Source organism: Rhineura floridana, chromosome 1 (assembly GCF_030035675.1).
Source record: "Rhineura floridana isolate rRhiFlo1 chromosome 1, rRhiFlo1.hap2, whole genome shotgun sequence".
NCBI lineage: Eukaryota > Metazoa > Chordata > Lepidosauria > Squamata > Rhineuridae > Rhineura > Rhineura floridana.
The window spans coordinates 158,151,654-158,170,077 of NC_084480.1; the positions used below are offsets into that span (position 1 = coordinate 158,151,654).

An 18,424-nucleotide genomic window follows, 5' to 3' on the forward strand; every position below is an offset into this window, starting at 1 on the left:
TGGTGTCAGGTAATAAGTTCTTATAGATTCATACATTTGCATAGACATTGTCAGGTTCTACACTTTCTAATCAGAAGTGACACAAATTTGTAGGGGAAAGTCTCACTTTGAATGCTCTAAAAAAACTGTGAGCGAGTGAAAAATGCGAGTTTATGCACTTTTGCTGGCTTGCACTGACATTCCCAGAGGAAATCCATGTGAACAGTGACCTACCGTTCCCATGCAAGTATCCTTTACGTCCACCCAGACAGAGTCAGCCACAATCTCACTGTTCCCCAGTTGGTAGTAAGCCACAATCCGGAATGAAGGGATAAGATCTGGGATGATGGGCAAGGAAATGGTCACCAGATTCTGTCCTGCTGCTCTGGGCTGCCTTCCAACCTTGAACACCTTCCCCTTAGTTAAGATCTGATGGTGAAGAAGATATACTGTTTAACATGAATGGGGTTATTTATTATTTATTTTTATTTATTTATTTGATTTATATCCCGCCCTTCCTCCCAGCAGGAGCCCAGGGTGGTTACGAAGCATATCTTGGTTTAAACAATGTGATGGAATTGGGCTAACTCACACAATAAGTGCAAGACAAATGTTTTTCACCTCTTGTGACATGGAAGTATTTCTTTATCTTGTGGGCTTCTCGTAAATGCCATAATCACATGAAGCTTTTCTTAACCCAAAGATTTCCAGAAGGCCAGTGTTACAGAAAATCTTTGAATCCTGCTTTCCCATGAGGACTAGACACATGGCTTAAGACTTCCCCTTCTCTCCCACGCCAAACAACTTCAATATACGCTGATGAACAGAGACATGGCCCTTGGATTTCCATTCTGCCCAACACTTACTATATAGGTGAAATATTGGATCTGATTCAGCACTTGTGGGTTGTTGCTCTTCACATTGAAATTGATAGGTAAGTTGTCTCCAGCCTTGAGTTCTGTAGCTGTGACTGCCACATGGAGATAATTTCCAGAACCTCCCTGGGTTTGGTAGGCTGTTGCCACCATGTTCTTAGTTGCCTGACGTTCTTTTGAGAGTTGCCCATGGTTGGTTTTTATCTATAGAAAGTAGAAAAGATTAACCAGATCTCAAAGCAATATGATTCCAACACTCAGAAATGAGCAGAGATTCACATGGAGCAGAGTAGAGAAACAGTATAAGGTCCAAGTGGGGACAGATTGGACAGAATCTGGGGCCCATGAAGATCTGTGAGGGTTTTTTGTGTGTGTGACGTTTATTAGCATGTATGTGGCCCTATATTGTTCAAAGAGAGCCAGTGTGGTGGAGTGGTTAAGGTGTTGGACTATGACCTGGGAGACCAGGGTTCGAATCCTCACACAGCCATGAAGCTCACTGGGTGACCTTGGGCCAGTCACTGCCTCTCAGCCTCAGAGGAAGGCAATGGTAACCCCCCTCTGAATACCTCTTACCATGAAAACACTATTCATAGGGTTGCCCATAAGTCGGGATCGACTTGAAGGCAGTCCCTTTCCATTTTTATCTCCAGAAAGAAATCCACTTCATTATGACTATATCAGGTAACTGGGATTTCAGGACATCCTTCCTTGAAGATAGGATGTTGCAGTTAAGATATTAAAGACATAAATATATTGCATCCCCAGCTATCAGGCACCACACAAGCTCAGATAGAGTTCCACACTCTGGCATCAATGCCTACACTACCCATCAATGCATAAATGGATAAGAGTGGTGGCTCCAGGATCTCTAGATAAGGGAAAGTAATGTGGTCTCCTCAGCCCTGTGAATATTCACATTATAGACTGTTTTAACCCATAACCCATCTGAAGTTTCATGAGAGAGCTATCTTAAGTAGCCTGTGAACTACAATCTGCGGGGTAAACTATGGCTGAGCAGCATGCCCGGGGTGCAGAGCAGATGGAATTGGCGAACTGCCATCAAAAAAAGAAAAAAACTGGCTATAGTTTATAGGGGTCTAAAGTAAAGGAGCAAAAACTGGTACTTATGGCTCTGTTTGACTCTAACACCTTAATACCCATATGGACCTATGAACTAAATCAAACTCTTGGTCCCAGGACTCTCAATTCTTACATCTCTCCACTAGGGTGTCAGTGTGGTGTCTTTCCCAGGCTTGCTACCCTTTTAACATGGAAATGTGTGCTCTGCCACTGAGCTGTGGACCTTCCCCTAAAAATTCATACCTCCATGACCAGTCACTTTGGAAGATACAATAGCTACCAATTCCACAATTTGCATTTGAAGGGAACTTAGCATGATCTCAGGCAGGTGACTCACCGTAATTCTGAGCTCTTGCCTGTCTGCTGGGGTGTTCAAGATCAGTTTGGCAGTCCCATCATTCTGGGTAGTTGCATCAGCGGGAATGGGCTCTGCCACCACAGGTACATTGGCAGCTGGGGAGCCATCAGGGTTGGTGACAAACACCTGAAGAGATTCAGAAGGAAGAGTTTAATCAGCATGAAATGTAGCAGTCTGCTGAGCCAAAATTATTCTTCCCCAAACAGTTCCAACATCAGCAGATTGCCATTTATGTGCATCATTCTGGATTTAAAAGAGCACAAGGAGAGGAAAGAAGAGTCCCTTGAGCATTACCATCAGCTCATAGGGCATCCCTGGCTTGAAGTACATAGGGGTTTTCGTGAAGTAGATCTGATAGGGAGATGTCACTAGGCTAATGCCAGTTCGCTCAGTCACTACCATGTCACTGCCTGTAGGGAGAAGAGAGGGCATGAAAATAAAACCAGTTGCTTAAGGGGGAGAGAAACATCCTTGAGTTATTTCAAAGCCAGGCTCTCATCATTCGCTCCAAATCAAGTGGCTCCAGTACACAAGTATTTTTTCAGACAACCTGTCCTCAGGGAAACTTTCCACTTCTGCTTGTCTGTTGAAGAATCCCTTTGCCATAGTATTGGCCATAGTATCCTTGCACATTACAATCCTGCATTGCAAAGCCCAAAGAATCTGTTAAGTTGCCTTTTCAGTTTATACAGAGCAATGGCCAAGACAGTTGGGAGTTTATGTTGCCTCATGTGAACCAACAAAGTACCACATTCCTAACACTGCCTTTGGCTGCACATTGCCACAGATCAGTAATAGTGGATAAGCTGTTTTTCTAGTATCTTGTCCATCTTTGAAGAATTGGTGGTGACAGGTCTCTGAGACACCCTCAGAGTTGTTAAAAACACAGTCTTACTCCTACAGTGAACGCACGGGAGCTTCTGATGGATTTGTTCTAAGGAGACGGACAAAACTCTTCCCCACATTATTCCATGAATTGTGGGATTCAGTTAAGTTTTCCCATTGTGGTAGATGGTGCCCTCTCTGGCAAAGAACAGGTCAACTCCTTTATGCAGTGTTCAGTGTGTTTGTGGGCTTCAGGGCCCGAGCCAGAGGGTGGCCAGATTGGGCTGTGGCCAAGGACCTCTTCAGCCCAGAGAGGCCCCTGAAGGGCCCCTCCTTAGGGTGGGAGGGTGGAGCTCCCAAACTGTGATCTGCAGCAGGTCCTGCAACCCCATCCTGCTGTGGATTACATAGAGGGAGCTCCCAGGCACACACCCCCAATAATAAGCCCGCCTGCATGCCCCACCTACCCCTCCCGTCAGTGTGAATGCAGTGCACTCTGTGTGTACATGCCTGCCATCACGCAAGATAGCGATGAGGGTTCCATAAGAGCCTGATGCCCCCGCCTCCATCTTGGTTGATGGCAGGCATGTGTGCTATGCAGAGCTTGGAAAAGTTACTTTTTTGAACTACAACTCCCATCAGCCCCAGCCAGCTGGCTATGCTCCCAGGCATTTTAATGTGTTTACTTTTATATTTCTGTGGTTTCTGTTTGTGTTTATTATTGTTCGGCTGTTTTTATTATGATATTTTGTATTTTAATCTTTTTGTACACCGCCCAGAGAGCTATTAGCTATGGGCGGTTAAAAATGGAACAAATAAATAAATAAATAAATAAGTAACTTTTCCAAGCTCTGGTGCTATGTGCGCACATCATTCACACAACATAAGAGGTAGGTGGGGCATGCTGGTGGGCTTATTAGCCCTGCACTGTCTGTATGGGGGAGGTGTTTAGCTAGGGTGCCATGGGCCTGGGGCAGGCTGGTGCTCAGGGGCCCAGTCATGCCTGGCACCAGCCCTGGTAGGCTTCCTATACGCAGCTGGCTGGCCACTGTGAGAATGCTGGGATATAATGAGCCACTGGCCTGGTCCAGCAGAGCTTTTCTTATGTTCTGATGTTCACCAGAGTCTTGTGGAGCTTTGGGTCATGCACATTTGTTCTCAGGAACAAACTGCCCTATTTTGTTGTCTCTTTTTTCCCATTGAGCCTTTGGGTCGATTAAAGTACCTTTCTCACAGTTGCTGTGAGTTTATGTTTAGCTGGCTCTGCTTTTTGTTTTTATTTTATTTAGAGCATTTATACCCTGTTCTCCACTAAAAAGCTGTCCTGTTTATGACTGTGATCTGCCTTGGGTGCCATGTCTGGCACTGAAATGTGGTTGGAAATTATTTCATAGATAATTAAATATGTCTCGCAAGGCCAGCCTAGAATTGGGAAGACTGAGGTGCCGACTCAGGAGGCAGATGCTGGGGGTTGCAGAACACAGATAAAGTATTGGAGGACAGAACTGTGTGGGCCACAGGGCTTGTCCTGTGTCCCGTAAGCTAGCCTGCTGCCCTCAGGTGCAGTGGAGGATGCTGTCTCATTTGCTGGGTTGAAATAAGATTCAGTTACTAGTCTGGTCAGCTTGTGTATGGGGTGGGGGACTATCTTGTCCTTCCTCTGGCAGCAAAATGTCTTATGCCATTCAGGTTATTTGGGGGAGAGAAGCGGGTGTGCTATATACAAGTAATCCAATGTAGGTATACTCAGAATAAGTCTCATTGAGTTCAGTGGGGCCTACTCTCAGATAAGTGTGATTAAGGAGTGCGGCCTTAGAAAGGGATTAAGTGATGGCAGGTATGAAAGGTACAGCAAGACTTTTTAAAGTGTTCACCCTTATGGCAGGATGGAGGGCATCATTTGAGGTTTGCCCGAGACTGTAAAATATTTTAGGCCCAACACTGCCTGGGCTCACGATGGGTAGACTTGTGGAAGAGCTACTCTGGAAGCAACAAGTGAGCACAACCCTCAGGACATTTGCACTACAAACTATTTAGGAGTGTGGCCCATGGGTCCTAGCTGGAATCCTGGGAACCCCATATTTCTTTTTAAAGAAGGAAATGTGTCTAGACTTCATGGTTACATAGAGAGGTTTGAACATGCAGTGGCAAAGATAATGCATCTAGAAGCTAAAAGCAAGCACAAACTCATCATGGTCTCCTGATTCCTCTCCATATAATACACTCTCCTGGACCCCTCATATTCAGGCCGTAACTCAAGCAGCCCTTAACACTTCTAAAGCCCTAATTAGGTTCTATCATACAAAAGGCGGATGTTTCATCCCTGCTGCTATAAAAAAATTTAAAATTAAAATAATATCACAGCTCCTCTATGGAATCCCGATTTGGGTCACTCAGTATAATAAAAAAACCGAGTCAATATTATCAACTTTTCTTTTGTCCATTTTCGGTTTACCAAGATGCGCCTCTTCAGCCGGCCTCCGTCTAGAGTCAGGATTTAATTCCTTAGAATGTACAGCATGGCTGCAAGCATTCAATTTCTGGCTCAGGATAGCCTATTCGGGGGGCCCTTCAGGACTTATACACCTTATATGGAAAGATCCATTTAAAAGTTCATGGACTAAAAACTGTGAAGGGAAGTTAAATCACCTAGGCCTGTCTTTAGAACTCCTGTCATCCTGGGGCTTTGAAACAGCCAAAGCAATTATTACTCAACAAATTAAAGACCTTGACCGGCAGTATTTATTTTCTAAGGCATTAACATCTTGCTCCCCCCTTCAACTTGGTTTGAATTTTGGCTTCCCATCTCATATGTCTTATTTAGAACAGCTAAACTTTTCACAATATAGGTCCCTGTTCTCCAGAGCAAGATTCAACTGCCTACCCTCTGCTCTGCTTACAGGCCGATTTCAAGGCATCCCTTATGCTAAACGCTACTGTATTTGTAATGCTAATACCCCCGAAACCCTAGATCACGTTCTTCTCAAATGTGAGCTATATAAGGATTTAAGAGCTAAAATTATCTCACCACTTACTTTTGGACTCTCTAATAAACATCCAGAACTGATAGTTTTCCATCTCTTGTCTGATAAAAATAAATCCACAACCGAAGCAGTTGCTAAATTCCTATATATAGCACAGGTGCTGCGGAACAGACATGTGCAATGCGTTTAATGTTGTTGATACTCTTATTTTATAATTGATATTTTAATCATGTATTTGCATTTGTACGCACAGTATGTACACAAGTTGAATGGGTCTATGACTGTAATTAAATAAAATTTGAAATTTGAAATTTGAATATATATATATATATATATATATATATATATATATATATATATATATATATATATATATATATATATATATAATTTCCAGAAGCTGGCTGAAGATTTTTCCTTTAAAACATTAAATATTTCTGCATTATAATGTTACAGAATAAAACAAACATGTCAGGCTGTCGTATATATATACCTTCCAGTGTAAATGAATTCTGCTTCCACTCAGAAGGGGATGAATAGTCTCAAAGAAACACTATGAACTGCACCAAGCAAGTCAGAATTCAGTGTCTGATGTATGAACCACCTGCTGTTCCACCAGGCTTTCAAACCATCACTCACCTGAATCTGTCATCACTGTCACAGAGACATAAAGAGAGTGCCCAACAAGCTCGTTGAGGTTGCGAAATCGACTCTGTAGCATTGCTTTTGTTAGTATTGCTTCCCCTTCTCCTTCAACAATCTGAAAAGAAAGGAAAACAGAAGATAACCAAAGTGGTCCATGCGTATGCGTGCACACAGACTCACAAAGAGACATCTTACCTGAATTCTCTTCAGTGAATCTGGAATACTCTGTTTGACATCATCTATTTTCACTCCAAAGAGGACAAAGGCCATTCCATCTACTTTCTTTCCATACAGGAACCTAAAAGAACAAAACTAAATTACAATAAGGACCAAATTCATGGAGGATATGGCTATCAGTGGCTAATAGCCATGACAGCGATGTTGCACCTCCAATGCTGGAGGCACTATGCCTCTGAACATCAGCTGCTGGGAATCACAATCATTCATTTCCCACTTGTGGATTTCTCATAGACCTCTGGTTGGCCACTCTGAAAACAGGATGCTAGACAAGATGCACCTTTGTCTAGATCCAGCATGGCTCTTCTTACATTCATGTGTGTCACAGTCATATTTAAAGTGGAGGATGAGAGATCTAATGTAGATATCAAATGGGGGCACATGTGTGAGGGTGCTGAATCCTCTCATGCCTTACCACCCTCTTCTCATTTACTTCAGACACTTCTGTGCATGGTGCTCAAGCTGGGCTGTCAAGAGCATGGGTTTGGTGACAGAGCCATAGGGAGATCAGCTAGGGGGAGGAGGGATGGTCCAGTTCCCTCATCTATCTGCCCTAATGATGTTTTAATTAATCTCCAACTTCTTTCCTTTAGAAATGAACAGGACTGATTTGTGAACAAACAAATATGGCTGTCCCTCTCACATCTGTTTTGCTCTGACCAAGCTACATGTGACACTAAACATGTCACTTGTAGCTGTGATCCTGTGGATCTTTTCTAAATTGTAAATAACACCACTTGGAAAACTCAATCAGGACCAGGACCATGATGGGCAGTGAGAAGGTTTTAACTCTCCCCCCCATGCTGTGGTCCCAACAAAAAATACCCCTCCCCTCAATTCCCATTGGAATATTAGCAGCCTGATTGGGCTTCCCAGGGGCTGCTATTTACAGTGTAAAAAAGGTTCACATTGTGACCCAACTACAAGTGACATGCTTAGTGTCACATGTAGCTATAACAGCTACTAGCTCCCAGCTCCCTTTTAGCCAAGCAGATTTAATGAAAGACGGCTATTTACTGGAATAATAAGTTTAAGGTTAGGATAAAACCGTATATATTTTTTTCTACAATACAATGTGTGTTTGTATTTTAATATTTATAAAAGAAAAATAATGTTAAAAACATGTTTAAGCTCATGCTGCAAATTGTTGTTTTTCTGGATATTATAATCCAATTTATTTCATACAGATAATAGAAAGAGTCCACTTTAATGCATCCCTACCTCCTTATAGTTGCATATACCCACCTTGCAGTGATTGATACTCTGAACTCCTTGTTGCTATCAATGTAAAAAAACTTCTCTGATGGTTCCACTATGACTTCAAAGCTTGGCAATACTAGAGAAAAAAATAGAGGAAGAGGAGAATATAAACATTCACGGAAAGATGAGAAGAGTAGTGACCTTCTAGGAAAATCGTAACAATTTCGATACTATTAGCAATTCCCAGTGCAAAAGTGAGTCTTTTGGCCTTGGAAAAAGTCAAGGGATTAAAGAGGAAACAAAGTCTGTGATGGGGCAGGGGAAGTGTTGGGTAGAGCTGGCCATTCCTACCGTATTCCTTGACATCAAATGGAGTGGTGAAGGTCTGCTGTGGAGAGTCTTGATATTTGGCCACAGCCTTCCAGGTCCCAAAACTAAAGGAAAATGAAGGAATATGAACTGTTTCTGCTTTATCAATTCATGACAATAAATTAGATGTGAAATATGCTTGAGTCCCAAGACCTTTTTTTTTCATATGGGTGGGGTACTATGGGTATGGATATAGTCTGTGTTCTTTGATGCTCATCCACCTGATGGTGGTGGGAATTATGCAGCATGTGCGCTCTAGAAGCCTCCGCCAGCCAAGAGAAACTCCTTCTGCTGCTTCTGGTGGGGTTCTGTGGAGGGCTCAGCTTTGCTGGAATAGGCAGTAAATCCCCACTGACAATTCTCCCGCCATTAGTGGACAGCAGAGAACCCTGAAACTGGGCGTTCTGCAGCAGGATGGAGCACTTTTGACTTTGGATCTCCTGGATCTAAAGCACCATGGATCACTCCAGGGGCCTAATCCTTAGGCCTCTCAGCCATACAAGCCTAGTACTGGCTCAACAAAAAATGTCCACAAAACTGCTTCCACCATCTGCCCTGGTCAGTGTGAGTGGTGCAGGGCTTCAGCTGCAGCATTGGATCTGCCACTCCAGTGCTCCCTGATCAGGGTTGGAACCGGCTCTGCCCAGCTACATTCCTGTTCACACTTCCCTGGGAGTAATGGGTCTCACTTCTTTATCCACAGGACTGCTGTTAAGTTTGGAACAGAATGTTTGATCCAGAAATCTTAGGATCTGAGTATGTGTAGGCTGAAATCTTCTTCTTCACCTCCCTGTGAGTTCAAATTCCCACTCACCCAGATCACTCCTGGATAACTTGTGTGTAGCAACTATGCACCTAATCTATGTCACAGACTGGGTGTGAGGATAAAATAGAATAGCCCCATGTGTTTCCCAGCTGCCTGGGGGATACAGATGTGATTGATAAACATATATGAAGTCATTGTGAGCTTGGGGTGTTCCTTGTTTAATATGAAACTCAAAAAGAAGGATAAAGGACACTGTACAATTTCTTCAATTGCTACTCTTCTCCCACTAGCAATTCTCTTGCCAGTAACACACAGTGGAGAACCAAGAAACAGGGCATTTTGGGGCAGGGTGGGGTGCTGATGGCTTTAGATCCACTGGATTGAAAGCATGATTGATGACCCGAGGAACCCAGTCCTTAGGACGCTCATCTGTGCCTGCCAAGACATGCCGCAGCAACAAAAAAGGGTTAAAAACCTGTCCCACCCACCCCCTTCTGCCCTGGCCAGCATGAAGAAAAGGGCTTTGAGTGTCACACCTGTGCTCCCTCCCTGGCCAGGATTTGGATTGCTCCACCCAGCTACATTCCTAGTCACACTGCCCTGGGAGTAAACCAGATTGAGCTCAGCAGGGATTAATTCTTCATGGATATGGATTACGCTGTTAAGATTGGAACAGAATGTTTGACCCAGAAATCTTGACTCACATTGACTGACTAGGACCTGGATATGTGGAGGCTGAAATCTCCCCCCACCCCCGCCATGAGTTTAAATTCCTATTCACACACAGAGCTCATAGATAGTTTGAGTAAATCACTGTGTAGCCACCTAATCACAGAGTTGCTGTGAGGATAAAATAGAATACCCCATGTCTGTTGTATCAAACTTCTTGGAAGAGAAGTTGGGATACAGATGTGATTGATAAAGACAGACTGAAACCTTAAACTAGTTTAAAATGAAACTCAAACAGAAGGATAAAGGGCACTGAACACATTGATGAGCTTTCCTCTCTAAGTGCTGTCTCATCTCAGCTTCAATACAAATTTGCTGTATTTCCCTCATGAAAATTCTTCAGCATTTTAGTGTGAATTTCTCTTAATAAACACACTTTTGACTAATTTACACATTTCTGCAAGCAATTTATCCTAATTTAATGCATTTTAATGTTATTTTCATTAATATATTCATTTTAATGCACACTTTCCCTTTATATATGCATTTTTGTAAACATTGTTTGGTTGAAAATTGCAAATTTTAGATGTGCAAATTTCGAAGGATGGCTGTGTTTTGGCTCCCATTGTTTTGGAGTGTGAATTTGATAGATTTGGCTTCAAATGCAAACTGAATCAAATTTCTCCCCCATCCCTAATGGTAATATTTATAGTTAAATACCTGACAATCTCAGGTAAGTTGAAAGGGCGGATGTTTGTTGAAGTGGGGGTGATGGAATTCTGGCTGACAACAATGCCATCTGGTGTCTATAACAGGGAAAAACATTTAAAGAGGCACTGAAAGAAAGAAAAATGCTTGCACAATATTTATATTCCATAGTACAAGAGTTCTGCTCAAGCACAAGAATTAGCTTGTGTCTGCACAAGCTGTGCACCATCAGGATGTGGAGACCAAATATATTTACTTATTTAATACAATGTATATACTGCTTGGTTGTAACAAAACCTCTAAGCGGTTGGCAGGAAATATTAAAATTATCAATAAAAAAAAGTTAAAGGCTGTTTTAAAAACATTCAAAAGACTATTAAAATCAGCAGAAACTAAAAAGAGATTACGACACAGCAACATCTACATGTCTGGATACACTTGCCTAAACAAAAATGTTTTAAGCAAGTGCCAGAAGGAATGCAGCTGCCTTTCTAGCACTGCCAAGGTCTGAAACTGTCTAACTATATAATGTTTTTGTAAGCCATCACGCATGGGGGTAAGGCACTGCAGCAGGACAACGTGAAAGTGAGGCAAGGGAGTGAAGGAAGCAAGGATGGCAAGTGGCAGAGGAGGTGAGGTAAGTGAGAGAGCAGTGGGGGGGCAGGGGGCAGCAACAATGCAGGAGGCAGGTAAGCAGTTGAGTTGGGTGGCGGCAGCAGCAGTAAGCTGAGCAAGCAGGAAGCCAGTAAGCTGTCTAAATAGGGAAGTGGCAGCCAGTGCCTGCGAGGACCGTGGGGAGTTGCCTCTGTATGTGTGTGTGTTTGGGAGTCTCTGGAGGAGGGTTGAGAGTCCCTGTATGTGTGTGTCTGTGTCTCTCTCTGAGTGCATATTTGTGAGTGAGCAGAGGAAGGGGTTGGCAAGTGAAGTGAGCAGGCCTGGTATCTAAAGATTTTTGAAAAATGCCCATGCAATATGCTTCCAAATAAAAGTTATACAGGATACCAGTGCTCTTTCTATGCAATCACCACAGATTCTCCAGGACTTTAGTGAAGCAATCACTATCTTTTCACATATGCATGTACATACGCCTCTCACCTCAAACTCAACAATCACAGGCTTATCCAAAATTTCCATGTTGTGACCCACAGAGAAGACACGGTAGCGCACTGAGAAAGAAAAGGGTTCTTAAATATATATACATATATATATAGGAACATTTTGTTTGAAACTAGGCAAAGTATCTTGGCTTCCCACAAAGCACTCTGTAAACAATAATGTTTTGCATATGCCGATTACTCCTTTTTAGAGATCTCCAGACCCTACATAGAAGAATTATGGTTGGAGTGGGATTCCTTGATTGGAACAAACTGAACAGAGTTGGAAATGGTTTATATTACTAAAGTAGAATGTTGTTGAGGGGGATCCCAACATCTTCCTCCCTGACTGGCACGTTGCACAGTAACCATATCCCAGCACTCAAACCATAATGTTTTATAGCTGGGAAATATATTTTGGACCAGTTCCTTAGAACAGAGCAATGTGGTATTGAGAAAGTGACAGCAGCCATTATCTTGTCCAAATGAAAACCAAGCCCACAAAAACAAATACAGGGGGAAAAGTGCTGAGGCACATGAAAGCCTATAGTCCATTATAATACAGCTACAAGAGTGGCTGTATACTATAGCCAGCATGGATTTTTCACATTCCGCAATGTTAAATTGAAAATACCCCCATGCCATTCAGATACTTCCCATAAGCTCATTTCAAAACAAAACCTTACAAAACTTATAGTGCTGAACTCAGAAACATTTGCTTAACAACCCTCTAAATTTTCATGGTGATACACAAAACAGTCAGAGAGAATCAAAAGTTCAAATTGTAAAAAGTGAGAGAGAGAAACCCAGACCCCATTTGGATTTTTTTCTGTCATTCTCATAATCTGTTGAAATTAATTAAAAGTCAGCCACATGTCCACTGAGTACCTGTAATCCTATTACTGACCTTGCCCCATACTCTGACCTTCATGTTCTGCAGTTTAAAAGTTAAAAAAAATGCCTGGCTGATTTTTAATTAATTTAAGAAATTTTGCATTGAACTCAATGATAATGGGAGGAAGGGCGGGATATAAATCAAATAATAAATTTTAAAAAGTGAACTAAAGGTCTGGTGTGGCTGTGGCCAGGGATAGCTTTGGTTTAAATTTGGGTGGGAGGCTACATGTGCCTGCTGTAGAATAAAAAGGTGAGGGAAATGCTGAAAAAGAATGATACAGGAGTACCCCGCATTAACATACGCAATGGGTCCGGACCGAGTATGTAAACTGAAAATGTACTTAAAGTGAAGCACTAAGATGACGCTGCTGCCGCAAGGCACGAGACACATGGAACGCAAGTTCGGGCGGTACTTAAGTGTCCGTCAGTGTCCGTAAGTGCGAAGCAAGCGTACGTAAACAGGGGAATGGTGGAGAATGGAATATGTCCATACTCGCGAGTGTCTGTAAAGTGAAGGTACGTATAGCGGGGTATTCCTGTACTGTTCACAGTGTTTTCCTTTTGGAAAGGAAAGGGGCTTCCCCTCTGCCCAGTCCCCAGCCATCCAATCTCCTCTCGTCCCCCTTCCTCCCTTCATTCCTGCCCTCCTCCTCCCCTCTCTGCCCCTCCCCCAGGTCAGTTTCACTTATTCTAAGCATGATTGCACAGATGTAAATCCCACTGAACTCAAAAAGTATGCAAATGATCAAACCTGCCCTCTCCCCCCTCCCATCACCTCTCTTTTGCCCCCTCCCTCCTCATTCCTTCACCCCTCCCCCTCCCCTCCAATCCCCTCCTTCCCTCTCCTCCCTCCTGCTCCCCTCTTCCTACTTCCCTCTAGCTTCCCCGTCCCCCCTCCTCCCTCATGGTCAGTTTTACCTATCCTACGCATGATTGCATGGGAGTAAATCCCACTGAACTCAATAAGCATGCAAATGATCAGACCTGCTTTTCCCCTCCTTCTCCTCTTCCTTCCTCCTCCGTTCTTCTTCCCTTCTCCTCTTCCTTTTTCTGCCTCCCTTGCACACTCCAAGCCTCCCTCCCCATTGTCAGTTTTACCTATCCTAAGCATGACTGCACAGGAGTAAATCCCACTGAAATCAAGAAACATGCAAATGATCAAACCTGCCCTCCTCTTCCCCTTCCTGCCTGTTCCCCTCCCCCTGTTCCCCTCCCCCATCACCTGTGGTCAGTTTCACCTATCCTAAGCATGATTGCAGGGAAGTAAATCCCACTGAACTCAATAAGCATGCAAATGATCGATCTATTCTCAGCAAATTTGCACAGGATCCCATTTCTTACCTCCCGGATTAAAAAGCAGAGAAATTCTCTAATAAGCAAAAGCCCTTGCGGTTTAAGATTGTACCTATAGACAGCAAATATTCCTATCAAACTTTAAAAAGCAGGTAAATTAGGCAGCTATAGTGAATGCACCAGGGGAGCAGGAGACCGACCTGACTCTGAGATATTGTACTGCCCTACAAATTTGTAAAATTTGTGCTGCCCTTGGCTCCTGCTGGGAGGAAGGACGGGATATAAATCAAATAAAAAATAAAAATGCAAACACAATTTGGGTTGGTCTTTCACAGTCCAATCCACATCCTGTGTAGCTTCGAAGAATTTGGTGCCTCTGAGCATATGGTGAGTGGTGGCAACACCTGCATAGGCTAGAGACAGGCCATAATTTTAAAGAGCATTTACTCTTAAAACTGTCTCTAGCCTATGCACATTTGGCGCTGCTCACATCCAAATTTGAGATCTCAATGTGCTCACATACGTATCTTGACATGCACAGGTCTTGCGGATTTTTTGTTTTGTTTGAAGAACCAGCAGACTCTCATTACCTGGTTTCAAAGTTTTCAGCTTTGAAAGTAGATTCACTTCCAGTAGTGGATGGGGTGGTGGGGCTCTGTTGCTGACTTGACCTTCCTCTGCCTGAGTCACTGGTGCCTGCTGGCACAGAGAGGGAAAGAGGGGGGCGAGGTGGTAGCAATGGCAGTGGCAAGGTCAGTGCAGTGCAAATGCACCGATGGAGCCAATCCAATGATCCTTCTGGTGTATTTGCACTATGCCACCTCTGCTGCCCCCTTGCCCATCCCCCTCTCTGTGCTGCTATGCAGGAGCAAGTAGAGGGAGGTCAGGCGAGGAGTGGAGCCCCACTATGCTGTCTGCTACTGTCACTTCCCATGGTGTACACATCTAATTTTTTTTTATCCCATGGTTGCCTCTGGTAGAAGAGAGTCTTTTGGTGATTTAAGCAGTACAAAGATCTGCAAGACCTGTTTACCAGAGGCAAAAGAATGATGATGTACATCCCTCTTTCTGACCAACTTCAAATGTCCAGTGTGTGGGGGGAGGGGACCATCTAACTCTATTTACAAGGGAGGCATCTAGTAACAATAAAGATTTAACAGAGAAATCAAAGGTAGATCCCAAGCAGGTTACAAGCACACCCTTACTATAGTCCCAGATAAGCCTACAGGTGGGTTTAGCCGAAGACTTTACCTGCAGATCCAGGTGTGTAGATGGTTTTATCTGTCTGGATGAAGATATATCCACTATGGAAGGACACCAGAACCACCTTCTCCAGTGTGAACTGAGGACAGCTGGCCTGGACAATTACATACTGGTTTTGTTTTGAATCCTTCTTCATATCTTTGGCAGGAACCTGCATGAGGAAATCAGGAATTAGATAATTAATTTCCCCTGGCCTTTATTTTCAAGGCATATAGTAGCAAATTCAAATCCTTCCTCAACTATGAAGCTCACAAGGTAAGCTTGGGCCAGCTGCTAACTCTCAGCCTAGCAAAACTTCAGAAGATTGTTGTGAGGATAAGATGGGGCACCGGGAGGGACTATACATACCATCCTCGGTTCCTCAACAAATTCAGATTAGTTAAGAATAGGATGAAACTTTGAAGATGGATCACACATTTTACAAAAACGGTGCATGGTGTTTTTGCAGTTGCTAAGAATGGCAACTGAAAATAGTGCTAGATCCTCTCCAAATGGAAGAACAGTGTGTCATTTTAAAATGTCAGCCCATAGACAACTAGAAATAGTTCATAAGAAATAATTAAGAATTTGAAATATGAATAAATGAAAGTAGGAATTAGGGCCATGCACAGACCCCTTCATCTGCTCTGGCTCCAATCTGAAAGAGGCTTCAGGCTCTGGTTTGGAGCCACTCCTAAATAAGAATAGGGGTAGGACTAGGTTAAATTAGGGTAAAAAAACCCTAATTAAACATACAACAGGGAAGAGGAGGGGGAAGGAGAACATCTCCTCCCCCCCCAACCAAGAACAGGTTCAGCTCTGTGCAGGATCTTTTCCTCGGCTCAACAGCTGATGGACGGAGGGAGTGATCCTGCATGATGCAGGTTGGCAAGGGGCTTTCCTACAGGATTGCTGCCTCTGCTCACCAACTGAGGAGTTGGAAGCAGTGATCCTGTAAGGCAGTGCTTGGGCAAGAAAGACAGCTGTGGTTGCCTCTTCTTCCTGCTTGATACTCTGCCCCTGAGAGCCCTGGGTCATTCTGGGTCATCCAGTGTGACCCATAGTGATCTCTGGCTGTCAGAATCCGACTCAGCCAAGACCTGAAACATCCAAACGGGCCCAGTTTGGCTTGAGCCAGTCCTACTATGCTATGCTGAGATGCTATTCTGTTTACTATGAACAAATACAACCATTGAAATTCTCCTGGTTTCTGCTGCTTCCTGGTATTAGGGCAGACCAGATGCAAGGTTTCTTCACAAAATGAGTACCTTTTCCCAAGCCCATTGACTAGTACCTGGAGTATGTGGCTTGTGCTTTACTGGGAAGGTAATGTCTTTGAGGTAACATATTCACTAATAGGCAAAAAACCTTGCAGTTTAAGAACGGACCTATAGCCCACAGATATTTCTAACAAACTTTAAAAAGCAGGGAAATTGGGCAGCTATAGTGAATGCACCAGGGGAGCAGGAGACATGACCTCCTCTCTGAGATACAGGGATCCCGGAACTGTTTTCAAGGTGGGGGGGCTCAAGACTGGCAGACAGGTTATGTCATGATGACCTACTTGCAGGTGCATTCTTACATCTGCTTATTTAATGGGTTAAGTAAACAATAAATCTGTCATATTCTAGCACTGTCACAATGATAAATACACTTGAATAAAAAAGAGAAAAACTTAAGTAGTAATTGCTCAAAGTAAAAATTTCAGAATGCTTATGGATAATGGAATACCCTTTGTAAGTTCCAGCTAACCTTTTTATGCTTCAGAGATGGAAAAGAAGAAAGCAAGATCTTTTGTACAACGTCAGAAGCTTTCCATTTATTACTGGAACTTCACATAACATCTTTAAAATAAAGATGTATAAAGATCTTAAAATAAATAAATTAAAAGATCTTCAAATAAATTTTAAATTAAAGAATAAAATAAATAAAAAGATCTTCAAATATGTAATAAATAAATAAAATAAAGATTTTAAAATAAATAGCATAGTTGTGTTTCTTGTATTCTATTATTTATAACATGGATATCATAACAGGCATGTATTATACTTAATAACAACAAACCCTAAGGATAGTTTCAGAAGGGGTGGTCATGTTCATCTGAGATATGAAAACACAAACAAGGAGTCTGTTGCATCTTACATAAACTTGTGAGTCTTTAAGGTGCTATAGATGCCTTGTTTGTGTTTTAATAAAGGTTAAACATTACTGTGGCACACTTAAGCCAAAGGTGGCTTGGCGTTCAGCAGTTCTTGTGATGAATTCATTCATAATATTTTCCAAAGGAATTTGGCCAGTTTTTTGCTTGTGCACGTGAAGAAGGAGTAGATGTGTAAGGCGTTTCTGTGTCATGCGATTATGCAAGTATGTCTTTACCCTCCTCAGAGCACTGAAAGAACGTTCTCCTGATGCTGCTGATGCAGGTATGGTGTGTAAGAGCCGTACCAGCATGACGACTTGGTCTAAGAGATTTCGGACTGCCTGAGGCTGTTGTCTTAATGATTGTGAGATACCTTCAATAGTCTTTACTTCAGCAGTTGGAATGACTGTTGGGAGGAGTAACAGTTGTGCCAGAAGCCTGTTCAAATCAAAGTCACAGCTGTGAACTCCAAGGGCCTCCCTGAGCTCTTCTGTGCTGCTGAAATTAAATGCCTTCCGCATGCAGCAGTTACTAAAGCATTTTCCAGTTTCACTAGTTGGTCCATTCCAGGCTGGTTGAACCGACGTTTGATTTCAGATGTCATGTGATCAATTACATCAAAGAAATCCTTCTGGAGAGTTTTCTTTGCATCCAGGACCACTGGTGGCGTTGGTGTCTTTGTATGTTCAAAACGTGCTGGTGGTTTTCTACCTCTTGAAATTTCAGGCATCTTCAAGCCCAGTTTCCCAGCAGCAATTTTTGTGTCTTGCCAAATTGTTTCAAATGCACTCTCTGATCTTAGGTTTGACAGGGTACAAATAAGCATTTCTGCTGCTTGCTTTGCTCCTGCTGCACTCTATTTGGTGTCGTGTAGGGTTCTTGCAAGCTCTTCGCATGGCCCAAACACTGCAATGGATGTATTTAGCCCAAATGCTGTTTCAAATTTACCAAGGATTTTGTAGTAGCCTTTCATTGTTGCCCTTCTGTCATCTTGGAAGCACCCTGGATGTTCCAGGATTTCATAGAGTGTTGCTTGAATTCTTTCACAGTTCTCAAGGAA

At 42.9% G+C, this 18,424-nt stretch overlaps 1 protein-coding gene across 1 annotated transcript in view; it reads right to left on the reverse strand.

Moving 5' to 3' along the window:
• Positions 1–18,424, reverse strand: part of C3 (complement C3) — a 115,501-nt gene that overhangs the window by 82,054 nt on the left and 15,023 nt on the right. The window contains exons 3-13 of the mRNA XM_061639347.1: positions 15,234–15,396; positions 11,794–11,864; positions 10,711–10,796; positions 8,538–8,620; positions 8,232–8,322; positions 6,945–7,047; positions 6,744–6,864; positions 2,590–2,705; positions 2,275–2,421; positions 846–1,058; positions 214–408 (exon numbers count right to left, since the gene is read on the reverse strand). Coding sequence (XP_061495331.1) covers positions 214–408; positions 846–1,058; positions 2,275–2,421; positions 2,590–2,705; positions 6,744–6,864; positions 6,945–7,047; positions 8,232–8,322; positions 8,538–8,620; positions 10,711–10,796; positions 11,794–11,864; positions 15,234–15,396 — 1,389 coding nt within the window. The remainder of the gene's footprint in view (positions 1–213; positions 409–845; positions 1,059–2,274; positions 2,422–2,589; positions 2,706–6,743; positions 6,865–6,944; positions 7,048–8,231; positions 8,323–8,537; positions 8,621–10,710; positions 10,797–11,793; positions 11,865–15,233; positions 15,397–18,424) is intronic.